We start from the raw sequence: 18,113 nt of genomic DNA, 5'->3' as shown, positions 1-18,113 counted from the left end.
TCAAACACAGGACATTTAGAGGCCTGGGTAAAAAAATCTAGAAGAACAGAAGGCTGACCACAGGTAGTCCTCGACTTACGACCACAAGTGAGCCCCACATTTCTACTGTTAAGTGAGTTTTGCCCATTTTACGACCTGTCTTGCCTCAGTTGTTAAGCGAATCACTGCAATTGATAAGTCAGTAACCCGGTTGTTAAGTGAACCTGGCTTCCCCATTTACTTTGCTTATCGGAAGGTCTCAAAAGGTGATCACATGACCCTGGGGCAGAACAAACGGTCATAAATATGAACCCGTTGCCAACCGTCTGAATTTTGATCCCATGATCGTGGGGTTGCTGCAAAGGTTGTAACTGTGAAAACCGGTCATAAGTCACTTTTTTCAGTGCCGTTGTAACTTTGGACGGTCACTAAATGAACTATTGTAAATCGAGGACTACCTGTACTGTATGTTCTTACTTTACTGACAAAATAAAGTATGAACATACAGTAGTATCAGGTGGGTTTCAGCAGGTTCTGACCAGTTCTGGAGAACCAGTAGTGGAAATTTTGAGTAGTTTGGAGAAGTTCGTTTAGTGGACCATTCAAGATTACAACTTCATTGAAAAAAGGGACCTATGACCGTTTTTCACACTTACGACCGTGATCAAAATTCAGATACTTGGCAACCGACTCATATTTATGACGCTTGCGGTGTCCCGGGGTCATGTGATCATCTTTTGTGACCTTCTGAAAAATCAAAGTCAATGGGGAAGCCAGATTCACTTAACAACCGGGTTACTAACTTAACAACAACAGTGATCCACTTAACAAATATGGCAAGAAGGGTCGTAAACACACTTAAAGGGGCCCAACAAATTTGACAACTGTCTCGCTTAGCAACAGAAATTTTGGGGCTCAATAGTGGTCGTAAGTCGAGGACTGCCTGCAGTTCTGATCCCACTTCAGGGATTCACATTGAGTACTTGAGGAATTGCACACCAATCTCTTAATCATTTGCTTGAACTTGGAAATGCATTTTCATAGAGATGATGTCATGCGTTAGGCAGCCCTGACAGCATAAGCCATGATAAATACGAAACGTGTGACTCCTTGCTCTCGCTATGCTAATTGTATATTCAGCTGGCAAGTTAGGCCAGAATAATTACAGTCATTATACAACACATGTCTATGTAGATTTTCTATGTAGAAAATCTCGGTGGACCCAACAATTCTTCCAAATAGATGCGTGTGGAATTGGACTCTTTATTCCACCCGAAAAGCTGCTCCCTATTTTGACCGATCAATCACCTAATTAAAGCTTGGAGTATTAGTTCTTTTTCCCTGAGTGTAGAATCAGATTGTCACCTTACAATGTTTCTGCTTCTGCGTTCTGTGAATGTAATAGCAGCCTGATGTCTCCTTGTTTGTTTGTTTCTAGGCTTTTCCATGCTAGAAAAAATTTCCTGTTAGGTAGCTGTGGGTTAAATCTTACAAAAAAATCAAAAAATCAAAAAAAAATCAAAAGCAGGATGAGAATAGCGGCCACAGGGAAAAAAAAATGGAAACATTCATGAAACTCCAAAAGAGTTCTGTTTTCTAAGGATTTCAGATATCATTGTGTTAAAATTGTAGGCTAGGATACTGCAAAAAAATGTTCAATCTTCAACACAGCTGTGTACAGGTTGTCCTTGACTTACAACAATTCATTTAGTTGACTGTTCAAAGTTACAATGGCACTGAAAAATGGGACATGATCATTTTTCACAGTTACAATCTTTGCAACATCCCCATGATCATGTGATCAAAATTCAGGTGCTTGGCAACTGGTTCATATTTATGACGGCTGTCGTGACCCGAGGTCATGTGATCACTTTTTCCAAACTTCTCACAAGCAAACTCAATGGGAAGCCAAATTCATTTAAGAACCGGATTACTAATTTATCAGTAATCTGGTTCTTAAGAGCCGTGGTGGCGCAGTGGTTAGAGTGCAGTACTGCAGGCTATATCTGCTGACTGCCAGCCAGTGGTGGGTTCCTCCCGGTTCAGCCCGGTTCGGCCAAGCTGGTAGCGGTGACAATATGATGTCACCGAACCGGTTCTCTTTGTTCGGGAGCTGGGCCCTCCTGCCCCCCCCGCCCCCCTGCCCCCCCCATGTTATTCTTACCTTTTATTTGGCCCCCACCCCCAATCTATTGCTGCCTCCCAAGTCCCAGCTGATCAGCTAGAAGGAAAAAAACTATTTAAACTCTTGCCACGGGGCTTCAAAGGACCGCCCTACAGCTGATCAGTGTTAAAAGGCAGTGTGGTGGTAGACCGGCACCTCCAAAAACAAATGGGTAGACCGGTACAGCTCTGCAAGCAGTTAAAAGCCTGGTAGACCAGTACCTCTGCTAAATCCTAAAGAATTGTCACGTGATCATCAAACCACACCCACAAAATAAGCCACGCCCACAGAACCGGTAGTAATACAAAATTAGAACCCACCCCTGCTGCCAGGTGCTTGCAATTTGGCACTTTGAGTCTCACCAAGTTCAAGGTTGACTCAGCCTTCCATTCTTCCGAGGTTGGTTAAATGAGGACCCAGATTGTTGGGGGCAATATGCTGACTCTAAACCATTTAGAAAGGGCTGTAAAGCACTGTGAAGTGGTATATAAACCTAAGTGCTATTGCTATTGCTATCAACTGTGGCAAGAAAGCTCTTAAAATGGGACAAAACTCACTTAACAAATGTTTCACTTAATAACAGAAATTTTGGGCTCCGTTGTGGTTGTAGGTCGAAAATTATCTGTATTCCCTGATTCCCAATGTGGTTAATCAGAGAACTGCCCCTAAACCTAGTTACCTTCCCTTGAAGCAACAAGTTACATCAAAGAGATGTTTCTACAACCACACTGAATGGATTGTGGATATGCACAGCTGTTGTGATCACATTATGTTCACCCTTCTCCCATTTCACTTTTTTTTCCTGCCTTCTCATTGTGGTTTGGCTGCAAACACCTAATGTTTTACAAATTGACTTCTAACCATATATAGTGAATGCCAATTAAACAGTTTCTCCCTGATGAAGAATTAAATCCAGTATAATTTCCTACTAGGTAGGAAATCTGTACCTCTCCAGATGTCACCTGACACTACCTCTACTTTGCCTTATTCCAGATGGCAAGTCATTAGGGATTATGGAACAGTAGCCCAATGTTTTCCCAAATTGTATAGATGTTCTCTCTCTTTTACTTCAAGATGAAGTAGAAAGGAGAAATTTTCATCAATCAGGACTAAACATTTGGCATTTGCAGGTTGTCTCTGTGTTATAATTTGAATCAAAATTGCACCAAGGAGGCCTGAACAGAAATTTTAATTTATCTAGGAATTTATTTCCATTCATGTCATCTGGAGAGATTCCATATTTTAAAATTTCAAAGTGAACCTTATTTCTGAACATGTTGGTGAGTCAAAGCAAGCATAAACTGAATTTTGCTCCAGAAAGCACAGATTTGTTTCTGGGTTCATTTGCTGAAATTCCCTGAGTTTAATTTCATTTGCGGTTTTTATAAAAGCATCCCACATTTATAACAGCAGTGCTTCCCTAGTTCACAGTTGAATATGGGTTAATTTCAAATCTCTCCAGGATATTTGAGGTTATGAATAGCCATCAAAATAGAAGTCAGGAAAGAATCCTCTAATTCATTGGGCGAGTCAGAGATGAAATCAAAGTAGCCAGGGGTGGGCCTCAGATCCTTTAGCAACGGGTTTGCTGCCCCGTTGCTGGGTGGGTGTGACCATGATGGGTGTGGCCTAGTCGGCCGCCTGCACCACAGTGGGGGTGGGGGTGGTGGCATTTTTCACCTTCCTCAGGCTCCAGAGGCCTTCCTCAAGCCTCTGGGAGGGCAAAAACTGCTTTCCCGGGCTCCGGAAGCCCTCTGGAGGCCAGAAACAGGCCTATTTCTGGACTTCTGGAACCTCCGGTAGATCCATTTTTTGCCCTCTCAGACCTTCCGTGCGGCCCCTGCACTTACCTGGAATGATGAATGGGCTACGTGGAGACTCCTGGGAGGGGAGGGGTGGGGGAGCATGGCCAACTAGGGGTGGCATTTGGGGGTTTGCCGAATCCCGGGAATCCTTGACTAGAGGATTGCCCGAACCCTGCCAAACCCCCAGGAGCCCACCCCTGAAGGTAGCTCAGAAGACCAAAGAAACCTTGATCTGAAAAATATCTAATAAGGAGAACAACAAGGACCCAAGAAGGAGAATCAAGAAGATAGTGAAAACAAGTTGTGCAAAGTATTGCTATATTGATCAAGATGAAAAAGAAATTCACATTTTAATCATTTGGACAATTTCTCCAGAGAAAAGGCTCCTGACCAATTCATGCATAGAATGAAAGTTATCACCTTAAGAAAGTGGGAGAGAAATGGAATTCTAAAGATGGCAAACAATCCAGTTGTTGACATTTCTATATTATTATTTTATCCAATCCCATTTCAAATTGTTTTTATCAGGTTTTAGTCATAATTTGTGTCGGGAACTCTGCACTTTGATATGGCCCAAGTGCTAATCAATAAAGTGAAGTCAACTATATTATTATTTCTTAACCACTTTCAATGACTCTTGTTTAAAGAAAAGCTCTGGATGATGTTGTGGCTATGAAGCAGCCAGCAAATTGCACTGTACAAAGGAATTTTTGTACTGCTGTTGGATATAAGTGTTATAAAAAGAATGATTAAACATTGCAGCTAGTCCTCGACTTACAACAGTTCCATTTAGTGACCGCTCAAAGTTGCAACGGCACTGAAAAAAGTGACATGAGCATTTTTCATATGCATAAGCGTTACAACATCCCCATGGTCACAGGATCAAAATTCAGAGGCTTGGCAGCTGGTTCATATTTATGACGGTTGCAGTGTCCCAAGGTCATGTGATCACCTTTTGTGACCTTCTGGCGAGCAAAGTCAACGAGGAAGCCAGATTCACTTAACAGCTGTATTACTAATTTAACAACTGCAGTGGATTCACTTAACAAATGTGGCTAGAAAGGTAATAAAATAGGACAAAATTTACTTAACAAATGTCTTGCTTAGCAACATAAATTTTGGGATCAGTTGTGGTCATAAATTGAGGAATACCTGTACAAATCCTTACTGCACCTAAATACTAAATATCATCGCACACACATACATGCATGCATGAAAAGTGGAAAATGGGTAAGGAAATAATTGGCCAGCAAGGATTTTCTGATACACTAGAAGGAGTGAAGGATTTAGGAGGCTTGCTTCATTGAGAATGATGAAACACATTTTGGTAAGGGAATCTGAATAATTGAAGTACAAAACAGAATCATGAAATGATGTTATAGACTTTTTAATAAATTAAAAGTTAACATATTTTCTTGGTTAAGATAATGTATTACAGAACGTTTTAAGGACTACATTTATTAAATGAAATTTTTATTTTTTTGCATTCATATCCCACCTTTTCTCTAAGATGGTGTAGACAGAGTATCCTCTTCTATTTTTAAAGATGTCCTTCTTGTTAAAGTTTCTCAGTTGTTTCTAAAATCAGTCAATTTAATATAAAGTTTGGGAAAAACAGGAGTGATGCGGTGGGTCCATGGTTAAGACGCTGGGCTTGTCAGCTGGAAAGCCGACAGCCCAGGTTCAAGACCCGAGCGCCACATGATGGGATGAGCTCCCATCCTCGCCCCAGCTCCTTCTCAGCTAACAGTTCGAAAGCATGCAAATGCAAGTAGATAAACAGGTACCACTTTGGTGGGAAGGTAACAGCATTCCGCGATGTCATGCTGGCCACATGACCACAGAAATGTCTTCTGACAGCCATGGCCTCAATGGCCTTGAAACAGAAATGAACACCACTCCCTATAGTCAGCAACGACCAGTGGAGTAAAATCCGCAGGGACTCCTTGGGAAAAACAACCAGATAAAAAAAGGCAAGTACTGTATTGACTGCCCACTTTAATATCTATACATTTGTAAAGCAAGATCGAAGTGCTACAGTAATCATGACAAAACTGAGGGTTTCCTACTATTGTGCATCTTGGTGAACCCCAATAATTCTTTTCTTTCTTCAACAGACGCCATCATTGTCCTCATCTACCAACCAGGCTCTTTGACACGAAAGAGAAGCCATGTCTCCTTTCTGAGTATATGGAAAAATACCCCCTTTATGCCAACATCCTACCTAGGGAATCATGCAAGCCCTCCACGGAGTATCAGAAGCAGCCAGTGCCAATGGAAGCCCTTTCAACAACCAAGTAAGACCACGGAAGTGGAAGCAAAGGGAGGGCTACCGGATCTATCCTGCAACTATCCAAATGACCACCAGGTGGGAGCAAAGTTCTCTGTGTAATGGCTGTCACCTAGTGGTCATCTGAATTGCAGACCTAGTAGCCCCAAAAGAAGAGCTGTTAAAGACCAAAGATTGTGGATTTGAATGCATAGTTTGTGTATATCTGTGGTGGTGGAAGGTTTGGGGGTGGAGAGATAATGTTGCAATGCATCCTTCTTTTCCCAGATGTGGATAACAACAGTAGGCTTCATTATTATCCAAATGTTTCTGAATGAGGTCTTTAACTGTATATTTGGGCAGATGCCTTCATGAAATATGAAGAATGAATGCAGATGTAATTGCCTCTCACTTTGTAAACTGATTGGGCTTTCCTACTGCTTCTTTGCCAATAGGAAAGAAAAATTGAATCCATTTAGTTGGGGTTGTCCATCTGAAAGAATCCCTTCCTGAATGGGAAAACCAGAGCTGAGGAATAGCCAAGTCCATCCTCTTTCTTATAACTTAGCTGCTATTGTTTTAGCCACACCTCTAGCCTTTTGAGCCATTCTCCTGTATTACCTGCTGAATAAATTTGGATGCCCCACAACTGAGGCACGTTGAAACAGGTTGACGCGCTAACTCTGTAAACAACTGAAAGCGGCACGAGTGTTTTTTCATGCAATGTTTTTATACTGTATTGTTTTCGTAGTTTAGTGTTAATTCAGTAAACAAATATTTAAACCGCGTATCTTTATTGAGCTAAAGCATTTTATAAGAAAGTACTTTTATTCACTACTTGTCAGTAGACAAGTAAAAAAATATTGCCAACAGATCAGTGGTGAAATGTAAAATTTGTTATTACCGGTTCTGTGGGCGTGGCTTGGTGTGTGTCGGGGGTAATATGACTGAGTGGGCGTGGCCAACTTTTTTTTTTTTTTTACTTTTAAAACCATTTTTTCTACAACCTCAAAAATGCTTTGAAAGCCTCTGATGATCCCAGCTGTCTTGCCTGATCGGCAGAGGCTTTCTTTTTTCTTTTTTTAAAGCCTCTGATGATCCCAGCTGACTTGCCTGATTGGCAGAAGCTTTTTTCCCCCTTTAAAAACATTTTTTTCTATAACCTCTTCGGCTGAAGTGGTTGTAGAAAAAATGCTTTTAAAAGCCTCTGATGATCCCAGATGAGCCGTGCAATGATCAGAGGCTTTTTTGTAACTTTTAAAAGCATTTTTTTGGCTAAAGAAGTTGTAGAAAAAATGCTTTTAAAAATTAAAAAAAAGCCTCTGATGATTGTGCGGCTTAGCTGGGTAATGTGGGGGGGGGGGCAGGGATTTTTGCTACCGGTTCTCCGAATCACCTGCCTCCATCGCTACCAGATCGGGTGATCCGGTCTGAACCGGGAGCATTTCACCCCTGCAACAGATCCTGAAGGAAAAAAAAAAGTTAATCTGTCCCTCACAAAACCCTGTAATCCTTAAATTGATTAAAAAACAAACAACTAAATAAAAAGGCTTTTTTGAAATTATTAAGTATTATGCCAGGATTTGTTGATTGATGGAGTACAGTAAAAGTTGTATCATCACAATTCAAGCAATACTCTCTGCACCTTTGCCCTATTGTACATTTGCTTAAAAGCTTCCTACAATACAGAAAGTATCCATTGGTAGATTCTGCTGCTCAAAGTGGAAAGATTTTGTACTCTTATGCCACAATTTTTTAAAAAATGTGTCTGTAAGAAATAATACAACAACCTGAAAGCTAAACATATCTCCAGATCTCTGATAAGCAAAAAAAAAAAAAAAAAAAAATTAACAGCAGGAACTTTTTCAGTATGAGTTAGGCAGGGTTTATGTGAATTTAATAAGCCACATCCTGGGAGGTTTAGATTTAGTCTTGTTTAAAGTAGAGTCATTAAAATCTACGGGATGGCATCTTAAACATTTAAACATTGTAAAGCTCTCCATTTTCTTTTTAATATCTTCTAGTGATAATACCATATTAACATTAAATATCATTATTCTCATCATACATATACTAACAATGTTCATCTTATTTATATCTCTATCTTAATGTATTTTCTATGTGTTCTTTAGCCTTCTTCATTTCCAAAGTCCTTTTTTATTCTCCAATCTTTGATAAAATATATTATAATATTAAATTTAGAGAAATAATGTTAATGTGAATGATGCGGCAAATTGTGAATGATGTTGCATAGAGATGTTTGTACCCAAATGACACATTGTATAAGGAATGATGGAACATTTATCTTTGTAATTGGAAAATAAAAAACTTTTTATAAAAAAAAAATCTATGGGATGGCTTGGAAACATGTCAAATTGTTTTCAATAGTTTGTTTTAAGTTAAGCATGACTATCTGTATACTACAAGCTATTTAACAAGAGTTGTTGATTTTTACAGGAGAGATTATATCCCGCATGAAGTCTTCCGTATAAAACAGAAACCTCCTGATACATATGTCAAGAGCAATGAATGTATGGACCTACAGTCTACGTATAGACAAGACTATAACCCATATTCCGTATCTCGAGTGCCTCCTTGCATACCCCAGGAACAAAACTTTTCTTCTACTGAGAAGATGAACACAGTCCCGACATATAAAAGTAAGAGTTGAAAGAATAATTAGAAATATTTTAAATGCATTAGGCATCTATTTTTCTCAATAACCTCCCAAATGGGAATAATTATTCCACCTTGCAAGCTGGCATGTTTTTAAGGGGTGCTTATAAGTGCCTCGATGAATCTTTTTGCCCCTTAAATTTATGTCCCCTTGAAATTTCTGGAAATTTCTGGAAATTTTGATTTTGTCCTTTCTCAAGGTCTCTAAGAAAGTGCAAATGCTTAAGACACTTACATAGATCACATGTGCTGGTTTCTCCCTATTCCTCTCCTTGGTGTTTTATGGTGTACAACCTTTTATGGTGGGTACTTTGGAAGAGATGTGAGTGAAATAATGGGGAATTGGCTATGTGTGATCAAAACAGACCTACATCAACAATTAAGGAGGAAACAAAATCATTCTTGTAGGCCAATCATCAAGATGTAATAGGACTCATTCCATAGGTCTTACTCACAAGAAGATTGTCTATTAGTTAGACAAGTTAGACAAGATCCATAGCAGGTATGAAAGGGAAAGAAGGATCCTATCAAACCATTTCCTCGGTCAGCAGAACTAGGAGTCTGCCAACTCTTCTTCATGACAACTTTATCCAAACAATTGGATCCCAGTGAGGGCACATGGACGCCTTTATTCTTCCTTTACAATGACAAAAAATGACAATAAGTAACTCCTGTTCTCCCTTGATGTGTCTCAGATACATGTAACATCTGGACAGTCTTACTTATTATCTCAAATGTGTGGATTGAACTGAATCAATTTCTCTATCAGTGGGCTTTCATGATATGATATGAGCCATATGTAAGTCTCAGTCAAAGATCTGTACTATCTAGAGCAGCCGTTAGCTGAGGATTTGAAGAGCTCTGATAAAATGCGGCTTCACCACATTTGGTTGCAATTTGCAAGATTTTTCGAAATACCCTGCAAACGGAAATCTTCTTCAAATAATTGGTCCCATGATCTTATTCCATATTGTAGCGATTCATCCTTTAAGGTCTGAAGCTCACCAGCTTTCAAAGGTATGATAAAGCCAGCGATCTTTCATATCCAGCCAATTGGACTGCCTATAAGGAGAACCAGATCTCCCTTAAAATACATTTAAGGTGTATAGTATATGCATGCATGAGTCGCTTCCTCTTAGGGGCAATTGCTCCCATGAATACATGAGCATCCATTGAAATGAATGGGAACGCACAACCAAGAGACCACAAGGCCAGTGGTCAGAGGGAATGTGATATACAAACTGTGTATTGTACAAAATAATCTGTTAAAGTGCTACACTGCAGCCCCAAGTAGGGATACATTAGAAGATTGACAGGAAATATGTTACAGTGAACGTACCACAACTTTACAGCATTATTATTCCTTTAGTTTACTCTGGCCGCTCATCGAGTCATACCAGGGGTCAGCAACCTGCAGTTCTGGAGCCACACGTGGCTCTTTCATCCCTCTGCTGCGGCTCCCTGTTGCTGGTCAGCTCCACACTTGATAGGGCTTTTGGTTAGGACAGGTAGAGGAAAAAGGATGCTGTGCTAGGAGGAGACTATGGTGGGGGAATCGGACTTCCGGTCAGCAGAGGAAAAAGGACCTCGCGCTAGGAGGAGACTATGATGGGGGAACCAGACTTCTGGTCGGCTCCAGAATTGAATGGCGGCTTCCGGTTAGGGCCTTTGTGGCTCTTTGTGTGTTCAAGGTTGCCAACCCCTGAGTTATACAGACAGGGAATCAGTGCCAATGACTTTGCATGCGATTGTCACTGTCACCTCTTCTTACTCAGAAATTCCTGATAAGAGAACATAGTTGTAAAATGATTGGATCATACATTATGAGCAGATGGTTTTCGATCTGGTGCACCTGCTTCTAATTTGTTAAGCGTCTTCTTTATCTTATGATCTGATACTTCCAGCTTTCGTTGCTCTCGTGGTGTATTTTTCAAGTGGGTAAACTACGTCTGGTTTAAGGCCAGTCATGGGAAAACTGAGGCCTTCTAAGAACAGTGAGGTCACTTCTTTCAAAATCCTCAGCCAGTCAGTGGTCATGCCTGGCAATGATGAGCAGTTGGAATCCTACAGCATCTGAAAGATCACCATGTCCTCACTGCTGTTCTGCCTTTTCTCCAACATGATCTATCTTATAGTCCGCTTCAATAATATATCAAGCTGTGTTAGTTTTATTCTTTAAAAAAAAAAATCCCTAGCACTTTTCTGGTAAGTGCAGGAACCTCTTTTTTCAGATCAACCCTGTTTTGATGCATTGATTGTGACTGAAACTGACCAGCTGCCTTGCTGACAGAGCCTGATGTCATGGGCTGAGAATAAATGACTGGCCCAAAGTCACCCAGATGGCTTTCATGCTTAAGCAGGACTAGAATTCACGGTCTCCTGGTTTCTAGCCTGGTATCTTAACTGTCCTAGGATTTCCTAGGGATTCAATCTTGTCTATGGTTTGGAAATTTGCCATTTCTGCATTACGTGAAGATAATTCATCTAGAGATAATTCTGGGATAATAATGATTGGATTGGATTGGATTGGATTGGATTGGATTGGATTGGATTGGAATGGAATGGAATGGAATGGAATGGAACGGAACGGAACGGAACGGAACGGAACAGAACAGAACAGAACAGAACAGAACAGAACAGAATAGAATAGAATAGAATAATTATAAAATAGAACAGAATAATAGAATAGAATAATAGCAATAGAATAGAACAGAATATAATTATAGAATAATTAACATAATATAACGTAACGTAACGTAACGTAACGTAACGTAACGTAACGTAACGTAATGTAACGTAACGTAACGTAACGTAACATAACATAACATAACATAACAAACATAACATAGTACTGTACAGTCAGTGGTGGGATTCAGCCAGTTCGCACCACTTCGGGAGAACCGGTTGTTAACTTTCTGAACAGTTGGCAAACTGATTGTTGGAAGAAATCATTAGGGCAGAGAACCGGTTGTTAAATTACTTGAATCCCACCACTGAGTACAATACAATACAATACAATACTAGAATGCTAGAATAAGTGTAGTATTAAGAAAAAAATAGCCATAAAATTAACCTAAGAATATTAAACATGATAGATTAACTACTGTACAGGATGAGGTGACTATAAGTGATATAATAAAATATCTGAATTCCTTGCAGTTTTGCAGTGCACCGTTTTAGTTTTTTTCATTAACTCTGAGACACAGCGTTTTCTCCAGATAGGGAGATAATTTTAGCGTTCCTTTGTCAATGCTGATGACTGCCTGAGCCATGTCACGCATGGTTTCACTTCAATGTCTTGCTTTCGTCTGGTTTGACCTAATTTTTTTTCAAAATCCTGGTACATAGGAAGCCATTGTTACTTCCTGCAGAAGACTTTTAAAGGACACTAAATTTGCAAACCTCACTTACTAATCAGTTTCGGAACTTGCTCATTAGCTACATCTAAGCTATTAGAGACCTTTGAACTGACAATTTTGAAAATGCCAGGTGAGTCTACCTTCAATCCTGAGTGGAATAAAATTTTAATTGTAATGTTCAGAATTTAAAGAATCTAAAATGAACAGCAAAAAGCTAAAAAAGTCTTGATCTTAGAGAGCTAGAAACAAATTTAGGGTCCAGATAAAATTGGAGTATTAAACCTTTTACAATAAGATTTTGGAATTAACTGTAAAGAACAAACAACTTCTCATGGAAAATAGATTCTGTTTTGGTTTTTACAAGACAAGACAAAACAAAGATAAATAATTTCATGAATTCAAAAACTGGGTACTAGAGGGAAATAAAGTTTTTCAGTAGAAGAAAATGCGAAATATGAAGAATAACTTTTATTTGAAAAGGTGAGATAGTATCAAAAGAGGTCTACAACTGAAAGGCCAAGAGAATGACCTAGAAAAGTGTTTCACTAGATAACTAGAAAAGAAACTGGCTGAGGTTTTAAAATGAAAAAGTGAAATTCAAGTGACAAACCAAGAAAGTAACTTATTTTTCCTAGTGGATTTACAAAAGAGGCTTGTAAAGCCTTGAAGAATTCTGTGCAATAGGAGAAAGAAGAAATGAAAAGAAATCAAATTCTCTGACAGTATTTGAAGAAACTGAAGATTAAGACTGTTAGAAGTAAAAGGAAGGAATATAATATTGGTTTATTTGGTCAAGGTTAAAACAAGATATGAGGTTATTTCTGCTAATCCTTTATGGGATTTCTGTGGACACCAGGACTGAAAAAAATGAAGTTTTTATGGATTTGTTCATAGCTAAGAGAGGGGTGTGGGATAAAGAGATAAGTGTTTGTATCCTTAAATGGAGTGGAGTCAGTAAATTTGTTTACATTTGTTGTGATGAAGGCTGGAAATCTTTATAGACTTATTCTCTCTTTATTATATTTTTATTCTTTTTCCTTCTTTCTCTTTTTTCTTGCACTTTTTACTTCTTTTGATTCTCTTTTTAAAAGTTTAGTTCGCATTAGATTTATTACTATAATCCAAATTCTTAATAAAATTATATATGTAGAAAAAGATTTCAACTGACATCAGAACCGAGTGGAATTTAAGATTTGAATCCCATCTTTGAAGCAATTAACAAGAACTCAAGTGTTTCTGACTTTTCCATCTTATTTATAGAAGTCTGTACTAACCTTCAGTTCAATGTTTAAGAAGGAGAAGAAATGTCATCATCTTTAGAAGTTAAAAAGGCCTGGAGAATCATGTGAGACATTTCCCTGGTTTCATTCAAGATAAGACTACTAGATCTGAATGGCAAAACTACACAAACTTTTCACTATCTGCTAATTACATGAAGTTTTCCAGGCCAGAATGGTAAATCTGAAAAGAGCAAACTTCCATATGCTTGAAAGGAAACCACTTTTGCAGTTAAGGCTTGCAAAAAAAAAAAAAAAAGATATGTATGAATTACATTAAGATCGGTGGCTTTAGATGCAAAGTACAAGTTCCAGATCCCTTGAATTGCCCTTAAAATGGATGCCATGAGTAGAATGTCTCCAAGGTTAGCTCATGTTGTCTTGCTGTTTCATTATGAAGGTACCATCTATCTTTCCAGATTCTACTTACAGATACTTGGTGGGATTGTACTCAAATCTTACTTCTATGCTAGCAGTGGGATTTTTCAGGATTACCTCCAAGTCGGTGTTGACACCTGGCCACTTCCTGGGAAAGTCCCTACAGTTTTCTTGGCATGGTTTTTCAGAAGTGGTTCACCATTGCCTGCTTCCTAGGGCTCAGAGAGAGGGACTGGCCTAAAATCAGCCAGCTATCTTTATGCCTATGATAGGACTAGGACAGGGCTGTCAAACTGGATTTCTTGGAGAGCCGGATCAGCATTGTAGTTGTCCTACTCAGGCCTTGGGGGGGGGGAGTAGGAGACGGGATGAACCCACTTGCAGCACTCTGCTGGCCAAAATGGGGTGCAGGGGGGATGCAGACAGCCCCTGCACACCCCATTTTCAACCTGGATGGCTTCCTGCAGCACCCTACCCCGTACCCCATTTTTTACGGTGGCCCCCCGTACCCCATTTTTGCTTGCAGAGGCACCACGGGCCAATCCTTTGCTATTTGCTATTGCTATTGAATCTCCGGGTGAGATTCAAGGTGCTGGTAATCACCTATAAAGCCCTACATGGCTTAGGCCCGGGGTATTTGGTGGACCATCTGTTTCCAGCGACAGCTCCCCATCACCCTGTGCGTTCCCACAGGGAGGGCCTCCTTGGGGTGCCGTCGGCCAGACAATGTCGGCTGGTGGCCCCTAGGGAGCGGGCCTTCTCTGTGGGCGCACCTACCCTGTGGAATCAGCTCCCCCTGGGGCTCCAGGTGGCCCCTGACCTTTGCTCTTTTCTCCGTGGCCTTAAAACATGGCTATTTCGCCTGGCCGGCTTGGACTGAAGGGGTTTTAGAGGGGAATTTAATGGTTTTTATAGTTTTATAGTTTTATTGGGTATTTTTAAAGGAAGGATTGGACTTTATGTGTTTTATTGTTGTGAGCTGACCTGAGTCCTTTTGGAGATAGGGTGGCATATAAGTCCAAATAATAAATAAATAAATAAATAAAATTTCCAGGCCAGCCCCGCAGGCCAGATCTAAGCACCCTGGGGGCCAGATCCATCCCTTGGGTCTTGAGTTTGACACCCCTGGACTAGGACTTAGGGTATAACGGTTTCTAGCTGAGGTCTTAACCATTATACCAAAGTGTCTCCCTGGCAATGGGATAGTAACATAATATCAATACTCCAAAATTAGAAATAACAATATGATGTGTTTATAGTTGCCTGATTCCATATTCCTTCCGTTAACAATTCCCATGACTCCATCTTTATGGGGTTTATTGCTAAATAGTCATTTGCCGTCATTCCCATAGAAAAAGAACCATTTTCATTTTTTCCTGTCTTATTATTTGCTTGAATGCAGTAAAATTGCTATTCATTAGCACGGAGGTGGGAGTGTTTGAGAGTAATGACATCCTCTTTAATCACATCTGCTTACATTTCAGCTGATTACGTGGCATGGAATCAGCCGAAAAGAGAGATGATTAAGCCCGATAACAATTACCGTCCACCCGAAAAAAAATTTGATCACAGGACCACTAACCAGGATGCTTACCCATACAAAGGGCTGGTCCCCACCAAGAACTATAAGCCAGTAAGGCCTCTTCACATCTCAAAGGTCCCCTTGGAGAGCATGACCAATTATAAGTTGAATTATGTGCCTCACCGCATCCCAGAACGCTTCGTCCATACACAAGAGCCATTCAAGAGCTGCGAGGTTCCGTTTGATGGTCTCACCACCCACAATCTCTCTTATAAAGGGTTAGCAGGAGAGCCAGCAAAGTCCGCGAAACCAGAATACGTCAGGCCAGATGCAGGCACTTTTATGGGCACTACTGAATTCAAGGAGAAGTTCTTAGCGTGGCCAGTAGGTGCTCGCCTCACCAGAAAGCCGGTGGTTTATACTCCTCCTAAAGAGAAGATGGACCTCCGGACAACAGCACAGACCCACTATGGAGATCCTCATGGGCGCCCGGCAACCTCGTGTAAGCCCTTGGCCCGGGTTGTCGAACACACAGAACCCTTTGGCCACTGCTCCACTATGAAGCAAGACTTCCAGCATTGGCACTCTGAAAGACCCCAGCCCATCGTGCCACATTCAGAGATCACCTTGTCCTCCGAGCCCATGGACCTGTTGACCTCCTTCCAAACCCATTACATTCCTCACCCGCTCCCTTCCATAAAGAGCTTCCGACCCCGCTTGCCAGTGGCCAGATCTCATGTGCCGTTTGCTGGGACCACCACCTATGGCACAAGTTACACAGCCAAGGAAGTGCATATATGCCCTGCCTCTTTCAAAGAGCCACCTGGTTATGTTTTCGATAAGATTGATGAAGATGGCCACAGGCGGTTCCGCGTGACAACCGGGATGCAATCCCGACGTGCATCAAACTCAAAGCTTGCAGATTACAGAGGCCTCTCTGGCACTCGGCTAAATCAAGACATAGAGGTGAAAGCTTGAGCGTTCTCAGCCTGCTTTGGAACAGACTGATGGTTCTATTCTGTAATGAATGTGATTAATATAATACTCATTTCCTTGGGACTGAGCCTTTCTCAGGGAACTGGAAAAAATTAACGTTCTAGAAAAGCAAAACTGAGCGTCTGTTGTGTTATTGAGCACTCTTTCTTTTTTTAAAAAAAATATTTTAACCTTCATTTGGGTAACATTGGAGACAGAGGTGGGTTTCAGCAGGTTCTGACCAGTTCTGGAGAACCGGTAGCGGAAATTTTGAGTAGTTCAGAGAATCGGTAGTAAAAATTCTGACTGGCCACGCCCCCATCTATTCTCTGCCTCCCGAGTCCCAGATGATCGGGAGGAAGTGGGGATTTTGCAGTAACCTTCCCCTGGATTGGGGACAGAATGGAGATTTTACAGTATCCTTCCCCTGGAATGGGGAGGGAATGGAGAATTTACAGTATCCTTGCCCTACCCTGCCACGCCCACCAAACCACACCCACAGAACTGGTAGTAAAAATTTTTGAAGCCCACCACTGATTGGAGGTATAGGGCAATGAGTTATGAACCAAGGTAACTTAAACGGGCTAACTTACAGACTGTTGGGAGTCACGACTGTTTTGGGAGTGAAAGTTGGGGAAATTGTGGGGACTTTAGCACTGCTGTCACTTCAGTACTGCTGCAGTACATTGCAGTACTGCAATCAGGTTATCTTCATTTCCAACATCCCATCAGTTTCCGAGGAGACAGTACAGAAGCTGGCAGGAGCTGTACAGTTGCTTGTGGGCTCCCTGCAATCGTCCCAATAGTGAACTCTTTGCTTGTGGGACGCTTATAGGGAGAAAGTCAGCAGGGAAGATGGCAAATTGCTCAGGTATGTCTCCTCTAGCCATGCAACCTCCACCAGTCTCTCTGTATTTTTACTGGGCCACTTGCACATTCCCTTGCTCTCTCCCCTATCTGGCTGCCAGTCACTTACTTGCCTACTGGCTTTGGACTTGGAACTGTCTGCTGGCTTTGTGATCCTTAAGTCAATGGAACCTGATGTGGCAGGAAGGTGGAGGGAGGGAGGGAGGAAGAAAGAAGAAATGAAGAGGGAGGGCCAGAAGGAAGGAAGGAAGGAGGAGGAGGAAGGGGAGAAGAAAGTGAAAGAAGGAAGTAACGAACAAGAGGGATGGATGGATGGATGGGTGAATGGAGGAAGGAAGGAAGGAAGGAAGGAAGGAAGGAAGGAAGGAAGGAAGGAAGGAAGGAAGCTCCAGTGGATGTTGGTTAGGGGAAACTCAAAGCTAGCAAACCCATAAATGTTTCACTAATCAAAGTGTTATAAATTAATATCTGGCAATCTCACAGGATCTTTCCCTTAAACAAATAATATGGGCTTAATAAATTGCTTGGGAGAAGGATCAGCGGAAATATCAGATTTTTGGGGACAGCCAGCCCCCCCCACTTAATCCTTAGGCCAAGCGCAGGAAGATTCCTGGCAAGGACACATGCACCTTCCCTTCATTAGCAATTAAACCATCTGCAGTTTCTCTGCGCACTTCGGCTCACCTGGCATTCCTGGATCCCGATGGAGGGGTGGAGCACGAGGTCAACCCCAGCTGGGGGGAGAACTTGCCGGCCACAGACTGTTTCATAGGATTGGAAGAGGGCATGAGAAATGTGTCTCTCTATCCCCAGGTGAGTTGAAGGCCAACATTTCTCCAATG

General features: G+C 41.2%; 1 protein-coding gene across 1 annotated transcript in view; it reads left to right on the top strand.

The window, feature by feature from the left end:
• Nucleotides 1-16,539, top strand: part of SAXO1 (stabilizer of axonemal microtubules 1) — a 38,913-nt gene extending 22,374 nt beyond the window's left edge. Inside the window, exons 2-4 of the mRNA XM_034410499.3 lie at nt 6,066-6,245; nt 8,675-8,877; nt 15,392-16,539. Coding sequence (XP_034266390.1) covers nt 6,066-6,245; nt 8,675-8,877; nt 15,392-16,407 — 1,399 coding nt within the window. The 3' untranslated portion in view covers nt 16,408-16,539. The remainder of the gene's footprint in view (nt 1-6,065; nt 6,246-8,674; nt 8,878-15,391) is intronic.
• Nucleotides 16,540-18,113: the final 1,574 nt, after the last annotated feature.

Source organism: Pantherophis guttatus, chromosome 2, assembly GCF_059756535.1.
Source record: "Pantherophis guttatus breed Tessera chromosome 2, ASM5975653v1, whole genome shotgun sequence".
Taxonomy (NCBI): domain Eukaryota; kingdom Metazoa; phylum Chordata; class Lepidosauria; order Squamata; family Colubridae; genus Pantherophis; species Pantherophis guttatus.
The sequence above is the reverse complement of the archived record's forward strand: the minus strand, read 5'-3'. Positions and strand labels throughout refer to the sequence as shown.